General features: G+C 33.1%; 4 protein-coding genes and 1 pseudogene across 7 annotated transcripts; 1 reads left to right on the top strand and 4 right to left on the bottom strand.

Moving 5' to 3' along the window:
• Positions 1-454: 454 nt before the first annotated feature.
• LOC111285635 (uncharacterized) lies at positions 455-4,712 on the bottom strand. Of its 3 annotated transcripts, XM_022875179.2 has the most exons (7): positions 4,631-4,712; positions 3,230-3,297; positions 1,700-2,908; positions 1,389-1,439; positions 1,221-1,319; positions 948-1,112; positions 455-805 (listed from the first exon to the last, which is right to left on the bottom strand). In XM_022875179.2, exons 3-7 carry the CDS (start codon positions 2,882-2,884, stop codon positions 653-655), a joined length of 1,653 nt encoding a protein of 550 aa, XP_022730914.2. In that variant the 5' UTR covers positions 2,885-2,908; positions 3,230-3,297; positions 4,631-4,712; the 3' UTR covers positions 455-652. The 3 variants fall into 3 exon arrangements, with proteins under 3 accessions (XP_022730914.2, XP_022730916.2, XP_089618797.1); XM_022875181.2 differs by lacking the exon at positions 3,230-3,297; XM_089762671.1 differs by lacking the exons at positions 1,389-1,439; positions 3,230-3,297.
• A 4,723-nt stretch (positions 4,713-9,435) lies between these two features.
• On the top strand, positions 9,436-12,849 carry LOC111285357 (calmodulin-binding protein-like protein). Its single transcript, XM_022874772.2, has 2 exons — positions 9,436-9,845; positions 10,533-12,849. Exon 2 carries the CDS (start codon positions 10,563-10,565, stop codon positions 11,796-11,798), a length of 1,236 nt encoding a protein of 411 aa, XP_022730507.2. The 5' UTR covers positions 9,436-9,845; positions 10,533-10,562; the 3' UTR covers positions 11,799-12,849.
• On the bottom strand, positions 12,380-13,176 carry LOC111284427 (uncharacterized). The gene has a single exon (XM_089762673.1). It carries the CDS (start codon positions 13,027-13,029, stop codon positions 12,658-12,660), a length of 372 nt encoding a protein of 123 aa, XP_089618799.1. The 5' UTR covers positions 13,030-13,176; the 3' UTR covers positions 12,380-12,657.
• A 4,569-nt stretch (positions 13,177-17,745) lies between these two features.
• LOC111284428 (protein KINESIN LIGHT CHAIN-RELATED 3-like) lies at positions 17,746-20,793 on the bottom strand (annotated as a pseudogene).
• Positions 20,700-22,676, bottom strand: LOC111284986 (uncharacterized). 2 transcript variants are annotated; one of them, XM_089762675.1, is made up of 2 exons: positions 21,493-22,676; positions 20,700-21,342 (listed from the first exon to the last, which is right to left on the bottom strand). In XM_089762675.1, the coding sequence occupies exons 1-2, from the start codon at positions 21,561-21,563 to the stop codon at positions 20,880-20,882; spliced, it is 534 nt and encodes a 177-aa protein (XP_089618801.1). In that variant the 5' UTR covers positions 21,564-22,676; the 3' UTR covers positions 20,700-20,879. The 2 variants fall into 2 exon arrangements, with proteins under 2 accessions (XP_089618801.1, XP_022729910.2); XM_022874175.2 differs by having other exon boundaries at positions 22,253-22,624.
• Positions 22,677-23,032: the final 356 nt, after the last annotated feature.

The raw sequence follows: 23,032 nt of genomic DNA on the forward strand, positions 1-23,032 counted from the left end.
AAATGAATGGCATGCATAGCTTAAAGAAAGGAACAAGAAGGTGACTGCCATCAAAACAGTGTCAAAGCCATTGCATTGCTCGTCAGGTGCTTCCCATTTAATAGAATCAGAAGAAGCAGAAGACGGAGTTTAATTGCAAAAGCGACCGCATAGAATGATATAAAAGAGGGAATTTATGCAGAATCTGATATAACTTGTTACAGGGGAAAATAAGGGAATAAAGAAAAGGGAAATGGCTCATAGCTGTTACTGTCAATAAGATCCTGTATCGCAGTTTATCCAAGCTTCAAATATCAGCAAAGTCCTATAGCATCTAATGGTCTGAGAGAACCACAAAAGTAAAAGATCTTGGATTTGCTAGCAATTAAGGGATGGAAAAACGAGTAAATCAAGCACCTAACTGACATTTACCAAGGAGAAAAACTTATCACGGTCAAACAACAGCAGTAACATGTGTATTTTAATTCACATTTCTTTTATGGGTGAATGAGTTCCAGTGCAGAGCCAAAAGCACCTGGTTTATTAGCTGCACTGACATGAAAGGAATTTGATATTTACATATGATCATATAAAATAAAAAATGCTGAAGATAAGCCATCAATTTGTACAAAAGAAAACTCAGTCTTTTGCTTTCTATTCAAATTCAACATAATTATGAGGAGGGCGAAGAAGACACCGTGGGTTCTGCTGATGCTTTGCAAATAGGGCACCAATTCTTCACCCGCAGCCACTGCTGTGCGCATGCCACATGATACCTATGCTCACACTGCAACCTCCCTAATTCATCTCCAGTGACATACTCTTCCTGCAAAAGGAAAACCAATGAATTCCAGTAAGTTGAAGTGAAACCAGTCAAGAAACCATTGCAGTCACATCCAGAGATGACCAGAGAAAAATAAATAGAATAAAGTTTTCATTGATAGGGTGGAAGTTAAACAGAAAAGGACCTGGCATATACTGCATTTGACATCATCCTTTTCACCATCACAGCTGACATTTGCATCCTCAGAAGATGTTGCCTCATAGATGCTTTTCTTAAGGCATTTGGACATTGCTTCTTCCGATAGAGCAGTGCTCACAGTACCCATCCTCTCTTCTAGAGCTAGTAATTCCTGTCATGAATAGCAAGAAAAGCAAGTCCCGTATTTTATATTTAATAAGTATAGAGCAGAGAAAATAAAATGCAAACTTGGAACCAACATAGTGAAACAAAAACAAACCTCATATGACATATCATCTATATCCAGTCTCATGTCTCTATGCTGATCATAAAAGTTTAGGCCATTAAGGAACAAGCTGGTCTCTAGAACAAGTAATTGCTGCAAGACCGAAACAGAATCAACAAAAGAGAACAATCAGGTAAAGTGAGACACTTCAAAACTAGTTACCTCATATGTCAACTCTTCATCTTGTTCAATCCTCTCAAGTGCTAATAATACCTGGGTAAACATAAAAGAATAGTAACAGATGAAGCTTCAGTAATTCAATACTGCAAACAAACTACTAATGGTTCATTTTTGCCTCTCCCTAGAGAGAACTCTGTAACACCATATGATTTGAAATATTAATTGGTAAAAGATATTTGCAACCCTACTCAGTCCCTTTCCCAAGTTCCACAGAAAGAAAAATAAAATGAAAATCAACCAACTTATAAATCCGTGCATAGGACAATGCAGGTTGAAATATCCATTTAATATACCTCAGCAATGCCATCCATATTGTAGCGTTGGAAGCTACCCCGGTTCACTGCAGAGCGGTTAATGCCAACTTCTGAAGGACTAGAAGGCATAATACTGAGTAAACTCTCACTTATACTACCTGGTCTACCGTAAGAACTGGAAAGCATTGAGGCAGTTTCTGTGGAAACAGGACCATTCAAATCAATAGGAATATCAGATTGAGGCACTTGAGGAATAACTTCGGGGCACTCATTCAAAGTTAAACTATTTCCATTTGCTTGGTTAGAGAGTCTCCCTCTACCATAACTACTGTTTGATCTCCGAGTCCTAACTGAAGAAGCAACACCACTATCCCTGTTAGGAGGCCAATTTCTGGTTTGCCTTGAATCAGAAATAGAAACACCATGGTTAGAACTGTTGTTCCGTCCCTCCAAAGATAACCCACTCAACTTCTTTCCCCTGGAGGAGGAACTACCATCTCCATCAGAGTTTCTCTTTTTTACAGTGTCTTTCCTTCTACTGAGGCTTGAATCCGATGACGAACAACCAGAAGGGTCAACATCAGAAATAGAGTTACATCTTAGATTTCTCAAACCATACCTGCTTGTGTTAGCATAAGTTGCCTGGGAAGCACTTCGAGAAGCCAAAGTAACAGATGGACTGGCCCGAGTATCCTGGTTGCCCGACCCAGATCTCTGAATAAAGTTCCGCCTTTGTCTTGTGTTTGATGCTACACTAGAGCTTCCCACTTCCATCACTGTAACTTCCCTAGAATCAGCATCTTCAGATTCAGGCTGCAGCCCTCTTTGAATCTTTCCTGGTGGGGATACGAGCTCTGACACTTCTGGTTCATCATGGACACTAATAGTTTCACATGAATCTGTTTCCAATTGAAATGATGGCTTTTTCTGAAGATTTTTAGAGGATTTTCTATTGTTGCTAACTGCAGTGTATACCCTAGACGAACTTCCAATAATTTCCTTGCCACTTGATGAAGGACGGTAAGAAGGCTTCGAAGATTTGGCTTTTTCTGAGCAGCCATTTGGAATGCCTTTCGTGGAGTTCAGCCTGCCACTGCATCCAATACGGTTGCAAAATTGAGCATTTCGTTCTCTGTTATTACCATGATCCTTCAAGATGAGACCTGATCCCTTGCTGCGTATAACAAGCTCATCAACAGCTCTTTTACCAGTATATCCATCCATCTAGGTAACAAGAATCCTTTATATCTGGAAATACAGCAAAAAAATGTATCATACAATAATGAAAGAAATCCTCCACCATGACATAACTTTACCTCAAGAGGGGAAAGAAAAACCTAAAAACCCTAATTGCAAGAATACACAGCATTTACGCTGCATGAATCAGTCAAAATTTATTGGACGTAAGATAATAATTAAAAACAAAACATTGCCTCTTTAGCCATCCCAATAACAGGAGCTCAACCACGTTCCCAACAACAACCTTACTTCATTCCAAAAGATAATTCTCAACACTCACTTCCATAAAAACTTAAAAGTTTTAAAAAATAAGCCATTTGTTAAACTTACATAGCAGGGAAACATTCAATGCAACACTAACGTACATAAATCCAACCTCAAAAGGTCCTTGGCCTTTTCTGAACAAAAACCAAATTTAGTACCTTCAAATTATTTAATTTATAACTTAAACAAGATAAGATTTTGTGCCATTAACATAATCATAACCGATCAATCAGCAATGCAATTACCTATTAAATTCAAGAAATCCCCAACAGACAGTGACTGGCAGCAATAGTTAAGATACTCAAATTTGGAACCATAAAGAGAATTTTGCAACCTATTTTCAACCTAAAATAATATGTATCACTGTAACCATTGCCCCCCCCTCCCCCCAAAGGAAAAGGAAAAATAACACAAACCGTTAACAAAGACAAAAACTTAGTCATAAATCCAAATTAGAAACTCAATTCTATTTTACAATCTACGCAGCTTATTCACCAAGAGATAAATTTTTATTTTCCTTCTATCAAAAAGAAATTATGCTAGAATTGCATAACAGAATTATGAATTCTAAACAGGACTTCACAGAAAGAGATGCCATAATCCAACATAAAATCACCTCAAAACTGAATTGATCCGATAAGTTAGATACTTGAGAACACACAGGAAAGAGGAAGAAAGGCATAAAAGAATGAGACACCTTTGTTATCAAAGGATCAAACATGTTCAAAGCGAGAACTTTAGGGTGTTTTCTCAAAACAAAAAGTAAATAAATAAATCAGAAAAGTAAATATGAAGAAAAGAAAGTAGAAAAAAAAAGAGCAGGAAACTAGATGGTCAAATGCTCCAGTTTTGTATTTGATCCCAACAAAATTGGGTCTCTCTCTATGGTTTTCAAAGGCCGATGTTTTGTTTGAATTATTCTCCACACAATGATTTATATATATATATATATATATATTCATTTCTTCTTTTTTCTAAAAATAAAAGAGACTTCATCCGTGATTTAAGGGTGGAAAAAGCTGATAAAACCTTTAAAAACGAAATTAAACTTAAAATTATAATAGACAAAGGAAACCAAAAAAAGGAAAACGCATATTGAAGATTTCTTCAATACTTGTCCACCCCTTTCCCTTCCAAGCCCCCATACAGAAATTTGTGAGAATCAATTACCAAATTATTCTTGGAAAGCAGAATGATCAAGTCATCAAAAATAATCAATCTTTATAGATATTATATATATAGAAACTTGGATTAAAACAAACACCCACAATTTTTTTTTCTTCAAAACAAGAAGAGCTATAAAAAAATAAGAATTTGATAGAAATGATGATCAAACTGCGTGTGTGGTGATAAAGAGATTCATGGAGACCAAAAAAAAAAAAATTGAATAAAAGGGGAAAAAAGGAAAGGAGAGCAAGGAAACAAATAAAGGACATTAAATATGAAGGAAAGGCAATCGTGTTCTACCTCTTTGCTTCTCCGTCTTCTCCTTTTGATTCTTGGAATATACAGCAAAGAGAAAGAGAGAGAGAGAGAGCTTTGAAGTCTTAAAGAAGAGGAAGAAGAAAAGGGGCTTTAAAGTAGGAAAGAATATGAAAACGTGTATGAAACAATGATCGAACGCTGCCTGCAATTGCGAACCAAATTCCTAATGCATTTAATACTACTATGCAATCGCAATGTGCTGCCGTCCCCTTCCTAACACACCAAATTGGTGTTGGGTGACATCGACACCCTTGATCTTGGGTCAAAGATCAACGGCACCACAATTCTGTGGGTCCCGCTTTTTGTTTCAATAAATTAAATTAAATAAAAAAACCAAAAATTAGAAAAGCAGCTTAAAATGGAATTAATTTTGTGGACCGAAACCGACCAGAACCCCACGCCAACGGCTGAGCCGCCCCAACCTCGTCTTTTATCTTCTCTTTTCTTGCTTTTTCCATTTTCCATTTTATCTTTTTATTTTTCCAAAACTTAGATTTATAATATAATCTACTATTACGAATACTACTACTTACTGCAAAACAAACATTACTGAATGGTGAGGGCGGAGTGTTGACACGCGTTGGTTTCATCGCCATGGCCTTTTTTTTCTTTTGGGCCAAAGATCACCGTGGCCTTTAATCACTTGAAATTGACACTTTTTTTAAAAAATAAAATTGAAATTGACACCTATTTTATTTTTTTTTCCTTATTATTTACATATGTTGTTGACTTGAAAGGCATTTTTTCTTAAATGCATCTGCGGCGTTTATTTGCTTTATTTATTTATTTATTTTCTTTATCTTTATTTATTGCGTCATTTTCTTTTGATTTTTTAAAATCACATTTGAGAATGTCATTTTTTTATTCAAATTCCCATTTTCTTTTATGCTTTTGGTTAATATCACAAGTTACTTTCAAATTTTTGATAAATTTTGTTCTCCTATTTGCCTTATATTTTGCCTTTTATGTTAATATCCAAGTTTTTGTGTTTTAAAATGTGATTTCACACTTAAATTGCAATTTTAGATATCCTGTTTATGTTAATGAATCAGAATATATTAAAAAAATAAATAATTTATTTGCATTTTAATTTTAAAAGAATTAATAATATTTACATTAATATTAAAGTATCTAACTGAGTTGATATCACAAATCAACCATACTCATCACGCTAACTCAATTTAAAAATTAACATAAAACTTAAAAAGTTGCAATAATAAAATTAAATTAAAGATATTTATTTTTTATTATGAAACTTCTCATTTATATTATTTAAAATTATTAAGTTGGTGTAACGAGTCAAATCACATTAATAAAGTTGACAAAATCACATAAAAACCAAATAAAATTAAAGATATTTGTAAAGTAACTATCCACTTTAAAAAAATCCATATTTTTACTTAAAAAATTACCTTTTTTTCATGCGTTATTTATTTTAAAATATAATTTTAAAATAAAAAATATGGTTTCATCCTAATGAGTGTTATATTATATATTTTTAAAATTTTTTTTATTAAAAAAATAAGTACTCACTAAAAATTATCTGCCTTTTTAAAATACAACTTAAAACATATTTATTTTGTAAAAATTATTTCATACACTAACAATTAAATTTTTAATTTTACAAATAAAATTAAAAAAATTAAAACATATTTTATTTTTAATATATCTTAAAAAATATATGTTATCTTATTAATTTTATTTATGCATTGTTAATATATTTAATAATTTTATTTAATTTTCACCTACACATAAATATGTGTGATAAATTATAGTTTAGAAAAGTAGTTTAATATTAGAGATATTTTTCTTGTTAAGAAGGAATTGGTATGGAAAGAATTGATTCCAAAATTTAATAACGCGGCACCAACTTAGAATTTGTAGATGATTACTTAATTAACTTAATCAATTATAAAAAAATAAAAAAATAAAAAAATAAAAAAATAAACCTTTTTACTGATATTTCATGGACGAACAAAATCTCATACAAGAAGCAAGGAATTTTATTACAGTAAGTAAGGCGCATTTAAAACGTAGATAAATAGGTACGGGCGATTGGTTGGGTCCAAACACGCGCTTAAAGGCCGTGGGTCCAACGTCCTTTTCTTTACTTGCCTTCCTCAACCACAGCCTGCATATTATACGCTTAGTACACACGTAGCCCATTTACCATTAAAAAAAAAAAAAAAAGACAATAAGCCACCAGAAAGGCAGAAACCGCCCTGCAATTGAAATTGAAAACGTATTCTTAATCTGATTCTGACTTTTTTTAACGTTGCATGTGTACTAGACTGTTTTGATTAGCTACATAATAAAAAAACAATAATCCCTTTTAGTAGCAATAATTTTTTGCTAATTATACAAACAAATGCATTAACATACTAGAAATTTGGAGCAAATCTGAATTTAAAATCTTCTACCATTTGCAGATCCAAAATTTAATATATATATATATATATATAATAACCACTTGATGATCCAATTAATGTTTCAAATTCTTTTTTTTAATAATTTTTTCACATTATTTTCGGTAAGCACAAATTTGGTTAAATGAACTTAGGACTTCTGTTTTGGGCCAACAAAAATATGAATTAATTTCAGTTGTGTATTTATAATTTTAATATCCTAATCTTTTTACCACATGTTTTTCGTCCAAAAAAGAAAAAAAAATTAAATATTAATAATTAATTAATTCATAGTTGAGATGATAAAAAATATTTTGTTCACTTGTTGAGAAGATGAACCCTTTCAATCTGAGTTTATTGGAAGATTGAATTAATAAAGATGGTAGGCAAAATGTAACTAGTCAACAAATTAATGATCGATTATTCATTTGAAATTGATCAGTAAATGGTTTTAACCAAAGCACATAATAATAATAAGAAGAAGAAGAAGAAGAAATCATGTTGAGGAAGGGTGTGAATGCATTTGAATCAAGAAACGTTGGTCAATTTGCACTAAGAATTGTTCTCAAGGAACTTATAATTGTTGAAAACTAGTCATTTAACCAACTAAGCCATTAAAAAAAAGCCTTTTTCTTTGCCCACTTGATGGAATTTATACGACCAGTTGCTTTCCTCACCAAATCGTTTTTTCTAGAAAGAAAAATCAAAATCAGCAATCGATTGGGTAAAGAAGAAATGATGCAAAACGTCCCCAATTCATTGAAATGTTTGGGTCAAATTTGTATTGGATTAGAATTATGAGCCCCAGGTGTGACTCTTTCTATTTTTTGTTAATGGTATTGGAATTTTCCCCCAGTGGGATAATGATATTGTTATGGATTTGGCAATGAAAACAGAAAGGAAAAAGAAATAATATTTCTTCTCTTCTTGGTATAGTATGCTATATTGTTTAACCACTTCGATCAACCAATGGAAACAATTTTTGAATAAGAGGAATGCTCCATCATTAAAATGTGGCCAAATCCCAAGCATGATAAACAACATAATGGATCAACTGAAAAAGTTGGAGACATATTGTTGTCAGACAATTGCATTTTCTTGAAAGCATTTAGTAATTAGATGGACAAATTCCTCTGTAAACCCAATTTTCGTTGCTAATTGTATTAGACAAAGACCTTGGTGGACTTTTATTTAATTTGCCTAAAGGGAATCATTTTTAAAAATAATATTCAACAATTTAAATTTTGTAATTTGTAATTTTTTTCTTTATTTTCAAATTATCTATATATATATATAAGCTGCATGTCATGCCTGCCAATTGTAACAAAAGGTGAGGTCCAAGACCCCACCGTAGGAACGCTAGAATTACTTTATATTTGTATGTTTAATTTAAGCTCTTGTCGTTTGTTAGCTATATTAATTAATATATTCACATTAAGATAAGCTTTGGACTATAAAAATAGATGTAATTAGCTTTCCCGATGACCTGGAAACTAAATAAATATATTCTTTTTTTCTTAAAAAAAGTTGAACAAAGGCAGCAATATGTGGACAGACATTAATGAATAAATAATTAGTGATTAGAGGAGACTACATACCGGCAGGCTTAAGCCACTAATAAACGTATAGTATTAGGCATAAGGGCCGTGTTTTAGAATGACTTGTGGGCAAAGCCTTGTAGGAATTACCCAATCATTAACCAACAACAGAAAGTGCTTTGAATGGTTATCACTTGACAAAAGCAGAAACCATGTTTTTTTTTTTTTTTCGTTGCAATTTCATCTTGTTTTCATAGAGAGTTCTAAGAAGCAGAAACCAAACATGTTATTTGGGTTTAATTTCCATTCAATTTACATAGAGTTAATAAATAAAGTAGTGGGCCTAAGTGGGTGACATGTTCTAAACTTGGAAATTATTAATTAAATTTTATAGTGACTACAAACTGGAAAGGTTATATATTCAAATCAAATCTTCAACTTATGATATAGCATTAATCATGATCTGCCTGCGTTTTCTTGATGGGGAAGACTTGGCTTGGGGCCCTCCTGGCTCTAGCTAACTCCATATGGAAGAAGCGGCTACGCATTTGATTTTCCTTTTGTTTCAGATATTTCTAATGCATATATATTAGAATAGCTGAAGCTAAAGCTAACTTCATGTCAAGAATGTGAAACGAAACTGAGATAGCATTCCACTAACCATTTTATTTACTATAATGATGTAATTAATCAAACGTAGTAAAAAATTATACAAGAATTCATCCTTTATAAATATAAATTTTAAATAATATTTTATAAACTTTATATAATATTAATTTATAATCGATTAATTGTATTACAGTACTAATAAATGATATGCATTCGGAAATTGATAAGAGGGTTAAACAACATATATAGTAATATCTGTCATGTTTTAACAACAACAGATAGGCTTATTACATGACAAAAATAGAGGCAGCGTCAACCAATTTTCCTAAGACGTGCAAAGCTGTTATCCTTCACGTTAATACCAAAGAAATTATTGAGCTATGGTACTTTTGTTTGGGCTGAAAAGGTCAACAATCCCCGCATGTATCGGTTAGTTTTTGACGAACAAAATATGGTTTTAATTTCAAAGGTCTCAATGCCACCGCTACAGCTAGCCATTACTACCTTTAAGTTGTGCGAAATTCACGCTACTTCTATCAAACTAAGAAACCTCTCTTGCTCCTTCATATACTCTTCTTCTTCAAATCATTTCAATCCTTGGTTCCCACACTTTCACTCTTCCACGAATTTGCTTTCATCATCAAGGTACGCTACATATCTATATGTCCATCTTTCTTCAGGATATAATATGTATAATATGTATCCCTTCCTCATTTCATGCCTTTTTTTTTCTCTTCAAAGTTAAATTTTCTTTTGCTTGTCTTGAGGGTGGTGGGATAGGAATTTTTCACGCAATAATATGATAGCGATGTTTTCATAAAGAAAAAAAAAAAGGTTTCCACAAAATATGCACAGAAAAAGGCTCCTCTCCTACAGGACAAATGAGTAATATATATATAGGAGTGCCTTCTCTTTTAACGATGGGTGATGTTGGATTTGAAAGTTATTCATTTTTTTCTTTAAGAAAAAGGCTGGATTTTTCATGTAATGAGAGGACTTTGAAAATGTGATTATACTAAATACAATATGTTACTCATATATACTATACAAATGGCTTGAGTTGAAATTATAGTAGCAAACTGAAGTCAACATTGTTTTCTGCAATTTTTTCTTATAAGAGGGAAATTAGTACTAATATGCATAGGTGATTAATAGAAAAGAGGATTCTTTTCGACCAAAGAAAAGAGGATTATTTTCGACCAAAGAAAAGAGGATTCTTTTAAGAGGATTTTGATCCTTTCAGCACAGATGCACTTTCTTTGGGTGGCACACTCACTCTTGGTTATGCTTTATTTTTTATAATAATGCATGATTCTGTTACAATTTTCTTAGTGGCTCAGGGTCAGAGACACTCAAGAATTTATGGCAACGACTAAAAGAGAAAGCACTTTGGGGAAAGAGAAGAGGGGCACTTCTCCAAAACTTTCCATCACTCATGGCCAAAGAAAACCCTCTCCAGTTTCCACTGAAAAACAAGTACCAAACTATCTCAAACCTACAATGAGCTCACGCACTGATGCTATCAAGAATTTAAAGAAGCCTGGGCCAGAAGACACCTCCCAAAGGCCTAATCTTCTCAGAAGAAGGTCTTTTGATAGGCCTCCATCAGCTGCTCGAGTCCACAAGGCACTTATCTCTCCTGGTCGAGAGAAACCAACAGCATCCCGACCTGTTTCTTTTTCCTCGAAATCCACTACTGCACCCAAGGCAACCTTGGAAAGGGATGTCAAAAAGCCAAATGCAGGAAAACGGCAGACGTTATCTTCGTCTAGGAGCATGAAGAAGACCCCTAGTCCCACCACTAAGAGGGGAAGTACTTCGTCGGCTTCAAAGAAACCTCAAGGTAGTCATGATAAAAAAGAAGCACAGAATCTTGAAACCAAGCATGAAAATAAAGAAAATTTGGATCATCAAGTTGAGGAGGTTTTGAAAGATGATCAGGGTGAGATAGATGCTAACGAAATACCGAAAGCTGAAGAAAGTGAACATCCGGATGTTGTAGATACTAATGAAGTCAAAAGTATTGAAGAAGGACAAGATACTACTGATATTTCTAGTACAGTACTTTCGCAAGAACAAAATGTGCCTCAGACTGAAGAAGTAGAAGATAAGTTTCATGAAGGAAAATCTGATCATACTCAACATGATGAAGATAAGGAGAATCACAGCGAAGAGGAGATCAATGTTGGTCACGATCACCAGGATAAGATTCCTCATGAGGAGGCCAAAACAGAAGCTGAAGATGAAGGAGAAGGAGAAGGAGAAGGAGAAGATTATGCAACTGACGAGGTGGCTGCTACTAAAGAAATTGGAGAAGAAAAGCAACTTGAAAGCAGGCAGGAGGATGATGAAGAGAGCCAGCAGGGCCTTGAATCGAGTAAAGAAGAAATGGTCGAAGAATTAGAGGCAGAGGCAGCAAATGTGGTCGCCAAAAGCCAAGTACAAGCAAGGAATGGGAGGAAGGAATCTGCAACACCGTACAATGATGTGATCGAGGAGACAGCCAGTAAGCTACTTGAAGAGAGGAAGAACAAGGTGAGAGCACTGGTTGGGGCATTTGAGACTGTCATAGATAAAGAAACTACTAACGCCAAATGAATTAATTCCTCCTCAAAATCGGTAGACATATAAATAAATGAACCATTTCCTGTGATTCACACTCACTTGTAAACACTTTGTATAGCTTATAGATTTCTCATCATCAACATCATGTGGAGAAACGAGGTTGCCATTGAGTTTTTGTTTATACTCTTTACAATTTCTTTCAGCTGTTGTATTTTCTCCTTCCTACTAATCTTCCCCTGATTCTCTTTGTTCTTGCAAAAAATTCAATATACGTAGCAAAAATTTGAAAGGAACCGAAACATTTTGAACATTTATCATGAAATGTTACTTAGTGCATCATGACAGTATTCATTTTATCATCAACAAATTGCATAGCCAAAGAAGAAGTATTTTCTCATAAAATGTGTCCTACATAAAACATTACCATCCACGAAACAGAGTGGAAAATCATTTTACTAAGATTATAAGATGAAAAAATCATAACCACAATAATATAATGATCCCTGCACTCCATATATATATATATATATATATATATATATATATACATACCAGAATTGCAAGTTCTCAAAGCAAGGAAAATGACAGAATTCCTATTGAAACAAGCCCCTGAATTTAAGTACAAAAGATATGCAGTTCAAGTTTTTACAACCAATCCTGCATCACAAAAATAGACGCAAGATAGAAAAAACAAATACTACAATCAAAGCTCAAGCAATACCGGAATTTCAAACAATTTAGCAGTATAAATAAGGTATAAAACGTCGCCAAAATAAATAAAAAAAAAATACTAGTGTAAATCTAATCTCGTTCTTGATAAATCTTATAGGGCCTACTTACAATAGGCTATTGCTCAATCCGCTTGATGTTGGCATATCTTCAGTGTTGGAGATTAGTCTCCGTTCAACTCCAAACTCCTAGTTCGGCAGTACCTTAGCTGCAAAGAAACCTGCTTTTCTAACCGAAGCTGCCGACGGAAATTGGAGATAAAAATCTCTGCCCTTTTGTCGATATCATCATCTGCGGCATAACTTGTCACTTTCTGAAGAGCTCGAACCGATCCTCTTTCATTGGATTCTTCATCCTCAATGCAACCATGCAAGCCCAAGCGATCATTAAAGCTGAGGCTCAGTCTCCTCCTGCGGGAAGCGCTTTTGAGGAAGCAGGATATGCACCATTTGGTTAGGTTTAAGCGAAGTAGCGAGTTTATCTTCTTCACTGCTTTCTTGAGGCGGCCCACAACAGACCAGTTTTCTCTGCCCATTTTGTTGTTTCAACTTTCAATCCAAGTGAGAGTGTGTTGATGCAGAAATATTAGAAATTGATTGGAGGTTTAAGGTTAATATCCCATATATATATAGCGGTAGAACCTGAGGATTTTCGAGCAAGATTCTTTGTTTTCAGACTCGGAAGCTTGTCAGAAGGAATGATTAGTGTGTTAATGCACGCGACAACTTATATTTACGTGCGAATTTCATGGAAGGGACGTCACCGCCGAGAATTATTATAATCACCAGACCGTTACGTGTTAACCCAACAAATGAAGGATAGATTACAAACGTCATCATTCAGTTGGACTATTGGTGCATGTTATGGCAAGACTGTCCCATTATTGACCCATTGCTTAGTGACCAAGTTTTGGCTTTTTGCTTTTGAGAACTGAGACCTGGCAAATTGAAATATGGGGCGGGACTTTACTTTTCTAGATGTTATTTCTTTCTGTCTATAGAATCTTTAGGGGGAATTTTGGTTGTCATCGCAGATGGTTGTCTCACACGAAACACACTTCAGTTCCCTTCTCTGTCTCAAAATTCAAACTGAACAGCCAAAGCAGAAAATGTGAACCATTGTCCATGCTAACGTGCATAAAGGATGTTAGAAAAAATAAATAAAGGAAAAGAAATAATCGAAAAGAATTTTGATTTTGAGAGGTGAAGAATATTTTTTAAAAAGTAATTATACCTTTGAGATATAATAAAGTCTCAAAATTTTTAATCAAAAATAATAAAAATAGTTATACTAAAAGATTTATTTATAATGAATGAATAGACATAAACTTTTATTCATATGATTATGATCTTCTATATAATCATGTCCTTTATGAATAATAATATATTTATATTCAAATAATTATGATCATTTGTCATATAATAATTTTTTCTGTTCAAATTTAAAATATAAATAAAATTAATACAAAAATTAATTTTATTTATCAATAATTAAATCTTTTTATCCAATGTAGAATACACCACATTTTAAACTACCAACAATCCCCCACTAATTTGGAACGTTAGTGCTTAGTTTTTTACCTTTCACACAAATAAATATTATGAATACAAAAGAGCATCTTTCGATTTAAACCTTCAATTAGCATATATATCTTAAAATTCTAACGAAATTGATGGTATCTGCAAATTAAACCTCAACTCTTAGTATTAGAATTGAATATATGATACACATAATACTTATTTATTCTTCTGTCAGAGATTTATAACCGCTTTTAGCATTATTATGACTATATGGTTATCCTATTCATAAACATTTACAAGAGATACTCCAATTCTTCTTGTTGAAGTGACACCACTTATTTGTTTATATAGGTAGAGTTTCTATTATGTCTTCATTGCTTTAGACATTTAAAACTCTATTAAGAGTATAAAAACTCATCCTCCCTACGTAATGGATTAAACTAGTTTCTAAAATTTAAACGGATTTTACTAGTGTTTAACAGACACATAATAATAACTTGTTTTTACCTATTAAACTTTGGTTACTAATTCAAAGTTGGGTTTCCATTATTAGTATCTAATAGTAAGGGTTTAGATCCATTTTACTTGTAGTACTACTAACCAAATATCTTAAAATTCAATTTTTTTTTATGGGAATTACCTCACTTGAGATTGAATTTTCAATATAATCACTTCATATTAATATATCTAAACTTTTCATTTTACATATTATTTATATGCTCCAAACATTGTTGCCTCATTTTTATCATTAAGAAATAGTTGGTTTTGGTTGTGGTCACAACTCTATATTTATTAATTTCAACTATTCTATTTTCATATTTTTATACATTTTTAATACAATTATACTTCAATTACAATTAGATAAAATCAATGAATAAACCAAATGATTTTAATCCTTTTAAGATTTTAAAGACCTTTTTATGACTTTACTTTAATAAGTGTCTAAACTTATTAATTAGCATGTATAATTTGCTTATAAAATTATACTAAAATCTTATAAAATTATGGTAGCAATTTTTATTTTTTTTATTCTTATCACTTTCACCATATGCAAGTATGCATTCTTTTATTAAAGAATATCTCACTTAATTTTCAAAATATCATATATACTTAATCAAGTTGTTATTTTATTTATCTTTTCACTATTTGGTGATTTTTTTTAAGTAGGAGATTTCCAAATCCACCCTTAATAAAAAAATAACTAGCAAATATCTTAATATTTTTATAAAAGTTTCAAAATTTTTATATTTTAACTCAATATAAGAATTTACATTAATAAGTAGATTTTAAATATAATCATGCTTTTATAGTCTCATTTTAAGATTTTTTATATTAATTCATAAATACTTATATAAATCTATTTCATCATAGACACTATTAATAATATTTTATTACCATGAACAAAAACATTTTCATCACCCAAATAGATTAAATATCATTCTTTTTGCTATTATAAAAGTTTTCGAATTCAAAAGATTTTTGAATTACTCATGACTTCTAAAGTAAATATACTTTAAAATTTTCACTATATAAAACTATAGATAATAAATTATATGTACAATCCATGAATTAAACCATATACATAACAAAAAATTACCATAATGTGATCAAGATTGTGGCATTAATTTTGACTTATGACTATTTTAAACCAACCATAATAATCCATATCATACTTACAAGTCATGTAGATTTGGCTATTGAAGTTATCATTTATAATGATGACTTTTAGTGAAAATCAGCTATCTTAAATGTTATCATGAGTTTTCAATGCATATAATAATTGCCCAATGGTCAATTCTAAGTTCATGATTATTAAAACCTCTAAACTTGATTTCAAAATTTTATGAGAACTTTATTTTTTCACCATTATGTAACCTATATATCTCTGTTATTTATCACTTTTAATTGGTCATAATATTTTCAGATATATAATCAATTCAAACTTCACTCACAAGACCAATATGCCTACATAAGTCTCTGTTTAGAGGAGTTTTTATAAAGTTTGAGTATGCTTAAAAGAAAAACAAAAAAAAGAACTATGTGTTGATTCGTGATTTGGTTGTTTACGTTTTTACACAATTTTTGTTTCACAGAAAATATGCAAAGAGGGGCAGCTGTAGACACCCCAATCTATCTGAAGTTTTAGTTGTTGATTAATTAAAAAATAATAAATAAAAATGAACAAACGAAAAAGAAAAATCAATGGTTGGGTTTGGGTAAAACTTGGATTGAAGAGTTTGAGGTGGATTGTCGGAGTTTGGGTTGAATTTAAAATCTAAAAAGAGAATTTAAAAGGAAGTGAAACTTTTTTTCAGTTTAAGGTTCTTTGAATTTAAACTCTATAAATATATGTCCACATAGAAACACACACAAATCAGACACACAAAAATTATGGAGAGAGGCAAAAATCAAAGAAAGCACGCAAAAGGCAATCAAAAAATTTTCAAAGATTTTTTTGAGTTAAAAAAAAAGAGATTTTTTTTTCTGAAGCCAATATGTTCGTTTCTAGATTATCATATCAATGTAAGTTATGAAACATGAATCTAAAGAATCATTTTCATAAAATGGTATAAACAATAATTATAATATAAGTTCTACTCATATTTCATGCAAAAATTAGTGATGAATTTGCATGTTTTTTTTTAATTTATAAACATGTCTAATTAGACATTGATGGGCATCCTTCAAAATACTAGTAACTAATAAATGCATCAATATTTTTCAATGACAAGCCTTTTCGTTTAATCAATATCTCATATGCAAAAAGCAATAATGCTTTTTTGTAACCATTTATTAAATCTTTGATGGTTATTTATAATTTTCACTTTGTGATTGTTCATAATGAAATTTTATTTTGTAAAATCACTTCTAGTATAATACACCTAGCAAGCAAAATACATGTCACACTCCACATATTTCTGATTTTATTATTCACCAATTAATTCATGAAACATCATATCTTAATAATAATTACTCACATATATCAATTTAATTTTTATTGATTTTCATGAAAATTGAACGCTATTCAAAATTTGAACCAATAATAAATTATATATATATATCAACATTTAATTTATAAACTACCAATAAAGATAAAACTATACAAATAGCTTAACTCAACTTATTATCTCAATTTTGGTCTCATGATTTAATAATAAAATTAATATTGTAGTCAAATCTTATTTTTTATATTAATTTTTTACTTGCATCTAATTTCTTATAGTAAATTTCTTTACCAATTTCTGATTATTTTCATAAAAACTATGAAACAATTTGCCAGTTCTATATATATCCAAGACATGATAATTAACAATCGACTATTCCATTAGAACCTAATTTAATTTGTTATTTGATAAAAAATGATAATTCTTTTGGTCATAAATCAATTCATTTCTTTCTCCTTTATGTTTTCAGACTATTTCACATCCTAGTCTTAATAAGTATTGATTTTTTAAATAAATATAATACAATTCATTAAATTTAATTGTAGAGTCAATTTCAGTATATGCATAAATTTATGCAATGTAATTAATATTTTGTATATTGTGTTTTGACTTTACACATTAATTAAATAAATTATTAACGTATTTATCTCATTTAGTTAATTTTTTACCAGTAATTATGCAAAAAATAAAAATACATACCTGTAATGAAGATTTCATAAAAATTAATATTTTGGTCCATAAAAATATTAATCCTTTAATACCTTGAGCCTTCTTTAATATTGATCTTCAAATTATGCCAATTGCATCATAAGTGCCTACAAAATTACTGTATACACCAAGCTTATCAGGGTGGTGAGGTCCATACTGTTGCTCTATAATACTCTTGGCTTCTTCAAACAATTCAATAGCCTTATTAATAGCAAAGCGTTGCACACAAGCCAGCCCCATTTGATTGAGAGCAATGCCAAAGAAGACAGATTTCCTCTCTAGCATTGAAATGGCACTTTTGAAGGAGTTGTAAGATTCTGAATAATTCCCCAACATGTAATACATTACTCTCATCTGGGCTTCAATTCCAGCTGTTGTGTTTTGCTGACCAGGGGCATCATTGTATATTTTTTAGGTCTTTTGTAGCAACTTGATTGCTTGATCAAGGTCATTCATTGATTCATAAATAGCAGAAACATTTGTGAGGCCACTTGCAATCTCCTCTGGAGGGATCCCAGGCATGGGCTTTTCATAGATTCGGAGGGCATTCTCACAGTATGATTTTGATTCCCTTAATTTCCCTGTCCTGTTACACAAATAAGCCAGCCGGACAAAGACAGATCCAATAGCTAGATGATTTTCTCATTTGGCTGTCTTAAAAGCTATGAGTGCTCTCTGATAGGCAAAAACAGCATCATCATATCGAGACAAAGATAAGTATGTGTCTCCAATGCTGCAATCAACAGAAGCCACCACTGCCTTCTGGCCATTTGCCACCATGGCCATACTGGCTAAAACAAGATGCTCCAAAGCAGCTTCATGGTCTCCCTTTGTTTCACATACGAGACCCATGAGCCTCCTATCTGCTGCCTCTTCAAGAGAAGCCGGTGAACCATTCTTTCTGTGAATGTCAAGAGCCATTTGGCATAGCCTCTGTGCTTTACCAAATTGCAATGCTTGCACATGAGCTTCAGCCAAAAACCTGCAGGTCTCATCAACTCTGGGATCTGTTTCTCCAAGAACTTGTCTCTGGACTTCAAAACCAGTGCTGTAACTAGTTATTGAGTTTTCAGGCTGTCGTAGCATTGCAAAAGTGTCACCCAACTGCATATGACCATCAAACTGAGCCAGAGCATGCTCTTGGCCTTCGTCAATCACTGGAATCTCAATTGATTGCTCAAGAAGAGGAATTGCCTCATTGCACTAGCCTAAGCTGCGATATATTGCTGCACCGACATGTAGGTGTCACGGACCTAAGGGGGAGTCCTGAATCTCACATCGAATATAATAAGAAGATCCCTGGGGTATAAAAGGGTTCACACCACCTCCGTCTTGTGAGGCGCTTTTTGTAGGATAAAACCGTGAGGCCAGGGGAGGCCAGAGCGGACAATACCTCATAAGGGTGTGAACCGTGACAGGAAGGCTGATTTGAGACACCGGAAGGGTGAATGCCCGGGTCCCGGAGCCGCACGGGTTCGGAGCTTGAGTCTCGACCCGTGACAAGTGGTATCAGAGCCAGCTCTAAACCGTTCGATCCACGTCAAGCACCTCGAGGGAGGTAGGCAGGGTGGCCAATCTCCGTGACGAGGGCATCACGAGGTTGGGTGCGGGAGAATGTCTAGGATCTAAGGGGAGTCCTGAATCCTACATCGAACATAATAGGAGGATCCCTGGGGTATAAAAGGATTCACACCACCTCCGCCTTATGAGACGCCTTTTGTAGGACAAAACCGTGAGGTCAGGGGAGCCAGAGCAGACAATACCTCACAAGGGTGTGAACCGTGGCAGGAAGGTTGATCTGGGACGTCGGAAGAGTGAATGCCCGGGTCCTTGAGCCGCGCGGGTTCGAAGCTTCAGTGTCGACCCGTGACACAAACACAGGACTAGTTCTAAACTGGGTTTTCCATTAGCGCAAAATTCATATGATTTTGCCGCTCGAAATGCTAACTCAAGAGCTTTACGGGGATTGTCACTTTGAAGAAACCAAATCTCTAGCTTGTTTGAGTAAAAATAGTTATATCTTTCTAATGCAAAATATAAATTTTTTATAATTATTTTTAAATTTTAAGAAAAGATAAATAAAAAAATAGAAATTTTTTTTGATTTTGAGATATATAGAATAGTTTTTTAAAGATAATTATATATTTAAGATACAACAAAATTTAAACTCTTCAATATAATAAAACTTTAAACTTTCCAATTAAAAACAGTAAAAGTGATTATACTGAAATATTTATTTATAATAAATAAATAAACATATATTTTTATTCAAATAGTTATGATTTTTTATTAATCATAAATTTTATTAATAATAATCTATTTATATTCAAATAATTATGATCATTTATCATATGATAATTATTTTTATTTAAATATAATTATTTAAAATATAAATAAAATTAATAAAAAAATAAATTTTATTCATCAATAATTATATCTTTTTATTTAATGTGAGATATACTACGTAATAAACTATCAACGAAAAAAAGTAAGGGCCTACAAAATCTCTTATGTAAAGCTTGATCTATGTGCAAAATCCAGCTTCGTAACAACCAACAACTTCTTGCCACACAGTCACTGCCAAAGCTCGTGTCCGTCATTCGATTGCGAATGTCCATCTGACGTATAACTGATAAAATTTTGAAATTCATGTGGAATTCTGACTTTCTAATAGGCCAGCCAACTCACCTAACTCAACAGAAAACAGAGAGATCCTCCATATTACTAGCATATACCTGTGGTACCACGCCAATGCACTCTAATCTCGATCGTCAGATACAACTTTTCCAAGCCCACATTTTGGAGCTAATGAGTCAGAATTCCATTAACCAACCAGCCTTCTCAACTGCTGCACTGTTTAATTTTTAATCTTCATGTTTCATGTTTAAACACAAAAGAATGGCCTAATATTCGAATGCTCCGTCAGCCCAACCGGTATTTCAAATCATGCTCCAGGGAATACATAGGGATCAGTTTCAACAGAGATATACTTCTGTGTATCATGTTAATGTAAAGCCAAATTGACTGATACGTTACTAAAGATGCAAGTTATAATTTAACTCTGAAGTTGATGACATGCTTCTGTCTACGAGGCCCAATCCTCGTGAGACTTAATTCCAAAAGCATAGCTACAAAATTATTCATCCAAAACAAAAATCCTTAAAAAGGAGGAAAAATGTGCACAGAATCCAAGCTAGCAAGCAGTTCTAAATTCACAAATTTGCAACCAGCTGTTCATGAACATCGCCATGCGAACTATCTTCCCCAACACTAGCAGTTTCATCATGAGTTACTAGGCCAGTTCTTCCATGCTTGATTTTTTCCTGTTTCCCTGACCACCCATACATCTGTCTTCTGGCATCCCTTCGAGCTGCTCTCTCTGCTAGCTTCAGGTCTTTGAAACCTTGTTCAATATTTGCTTCATCCTCTGGCGAAAAGAATACTACCTCCATTTGCCCAAGCTCTTCATACATCTTCTCAATTTTAGCTTTCCAGAACAGGCCCATTTCTGTATCCATCTTGTGGTAGGGAGTTTTCAGCAGGTACTCATCAATTCCACCTGCCTTGTCAATGCAACGAAGGGCATGAGTGGTGACTTTTACTCGAATGTGGCGATCTAAGATATAACTAAAGAGACGTTTCTCCTGGACATTAGGCTTCCAAGTCCTCCTCGACCTGTCCCATCCATTACACAAGGTTAAAATTTCCCAATGCATAGAAGAGCACACACAGCTATATTTCAGTCGAGAAATTTTTTGTGCAGGAAATTAAGCAAAGTAAAAGAGAAAGTTTGAGCAGCAAAACACAGCTAAAGTTTAATCTTACGTCAACTTAATTAAAGCCTTAATCCAACTATTAGGGGTTTGGATACAGCCTACAAGAACCATTTTCTCCATTCTGCTTGATCGTGGCCAATATTGTCGGTTGGTATGCTCTTTTGCACCAATTCAGCCGCACATATCAGAGTCCAAAGTGCAGAAAAAGTGGAACAACCAACTTTGCAGCGGAGAACTTGAATGAATCACATGCTTACAAGGATATATCACATCTCAAAATAACAAACATGTGCTCAACGATGACAAATATTCCAAAAGATTTTTTCCAAGTACAGATGACCACCAATAACAGAAAACTACATAGGACTCTTGGTAGCCATACTTGTAGAGAGCTCGATGACAATTAAATCTGACTTCAAGACAAGCATCTAAACCCCAAAAATGCTTGATTGGATGTAATTTTTAGTTATGAAACTGTTTAAGATCCCACTATTGACTCCGACTATGAGTTTCCTAAGATTTTCAATAGATTCTACCCTAATTTTGCAGCGAATTCCTGAACTAATTTCTTAATATCCTCCCTAGTAATAACTCCAATACAAAGATCCTAGTAGGCATTACAGCCATTCAACAACACCAGCTAAATGCTCAACATCCAATTAATTCCACAGATCACCTCAGAACAATGACCACAAATCCAAAACAAAACAATAAAAATGATAAAATCAACAATTTCAACAAAAATTTAATTGCAGGAGAAATAAGAGAAGAAAAAAAAAAAGAGTTAAGAGATGAAAGAGAAAGAACACTTGTTTCCACCGTCTTCGCTTATGCGGTTGCCGAACTGGATGTGTCGGCCAGCGTAAAGGCCGCGTTTGGCACGGCCCATGACGACCTTTCTGTTGGGAATGCATTTCATGAGTTGTTCCTTCACTCCAGGAGCCAGGTTGTTCTCTCCCACCTTCATCATCAGCTTCTTCATCATCTCCTTCCCTCTGAACGCCATATTTTCCTTGCCCTTTCTCCTTCTGTTTTAAGTATTAATTCTCCCTCCGTAAAACGATCCTTTCAAAGGAGGTTTCTTTAGAAATGGAAGACAAAATCTCACTCACTCAACTCGCCTTTTTCAGCCCAAGCTCCGTTCGGTTTTCGGAGGAGGCCTTTTAGGTTTGGTCTTCCCCTGCTGCTAAGGTCCGTACCGTCATTTCAGCTACCGCCTCTAATTATTACCACGTCAGCATACCTTAATTTCCTCTTATCTCAAATATACGCTACTAATTTGTTTATCAGTTTATACAATGGTACACTGATGCTGTACACCATATATGAATTCACACAATAATATTGTATAAAAATTTAATTTTAACTTTTTAAAAATAAATATATTTATTTGAATTTTAAAAATTATTTTTTAAAAAAAATAATTGCATTAATCCATTAAAACACCCTAATAGTACAAAATAGATAAAAAAGCACAAAATTCCTTGACATGAAGGAGTGATGGGAGAGTCCACTTAACGCGGTTAACAAATTCCTCTTCAATTTACATGCATTAAGATGATCTCAGCTACTCATATTTGCCCAAAATT

The sequence above is a fragment of the Durio zibethinus genome, chromosome 6 (assembly GCF_047325235.1).
Source record: "Durio zibethinus cultivar Kanyao isolate XHJ-2024 chromosome 6, ASM4732523v1, whole genome shotgun sequence".
In the NCBI taxonomy this organism is placed as follows: Eukaryota; Viridiplantae; Streptophyta; class Magnoliopsida; order Malvales; family Malvaceae; genus Durio; species Durio zibethinus.

Excerpts from the sequence above, each read along its gene's own strand:
- LOC111285635 (XM_022875181.2), bottom strand. The coding sequence starts at position 2,884 with ATGGATGGATATACTGGTAAAAGAGCTGTTGATGAGCTTGTTATACGC. Across the intron at positions 1,440-1,699 it reads ATATGGATGGCATTGCTGAG|GTATTATTAGCACTTGAGAG; the intron begins GTATATTAAATG and ends ATGTTTACCCAG. Across the intron at positions 806-947 it reads TCAAATGCAGTATATGCCAG|GAAGAGTATGTCACTGGAGA; the intron begins GTCCTTTTCTGT and ends TTCCTTTTGCAG.
- LOC111285357 (XM_022874772.2), top strand. The coding sequence starts at position 10,563 with ATGGCAACGACTAAAAGAGAAAGCACTTTGGGGAAAGAGAAGAGGGGC.
- LOC111284427 (XM_089762673.1), bottom strand. The coding sequence starts at position 13,029 with ATGGGCAGAGAAAACTGGTCTGTTGTGGGCCGCCTCAAGAAAGCAGTG.
- LOC111284986 (XM_022874175.2), bottom strand. The coding sequence starts at position 22,449 with ATGGCGTTCAGAGGGAAGGAGATGATGAAGAAGCTGATGATGAAGGTG. Across the intron at positions 21,343-22,252 it reads AGCGAAGACGGTGGAAACAA|GTCGAGGAGGACTTGGAAGC; the intron begins GTGTTCTTTCTC and ends TGGATGGGACAG.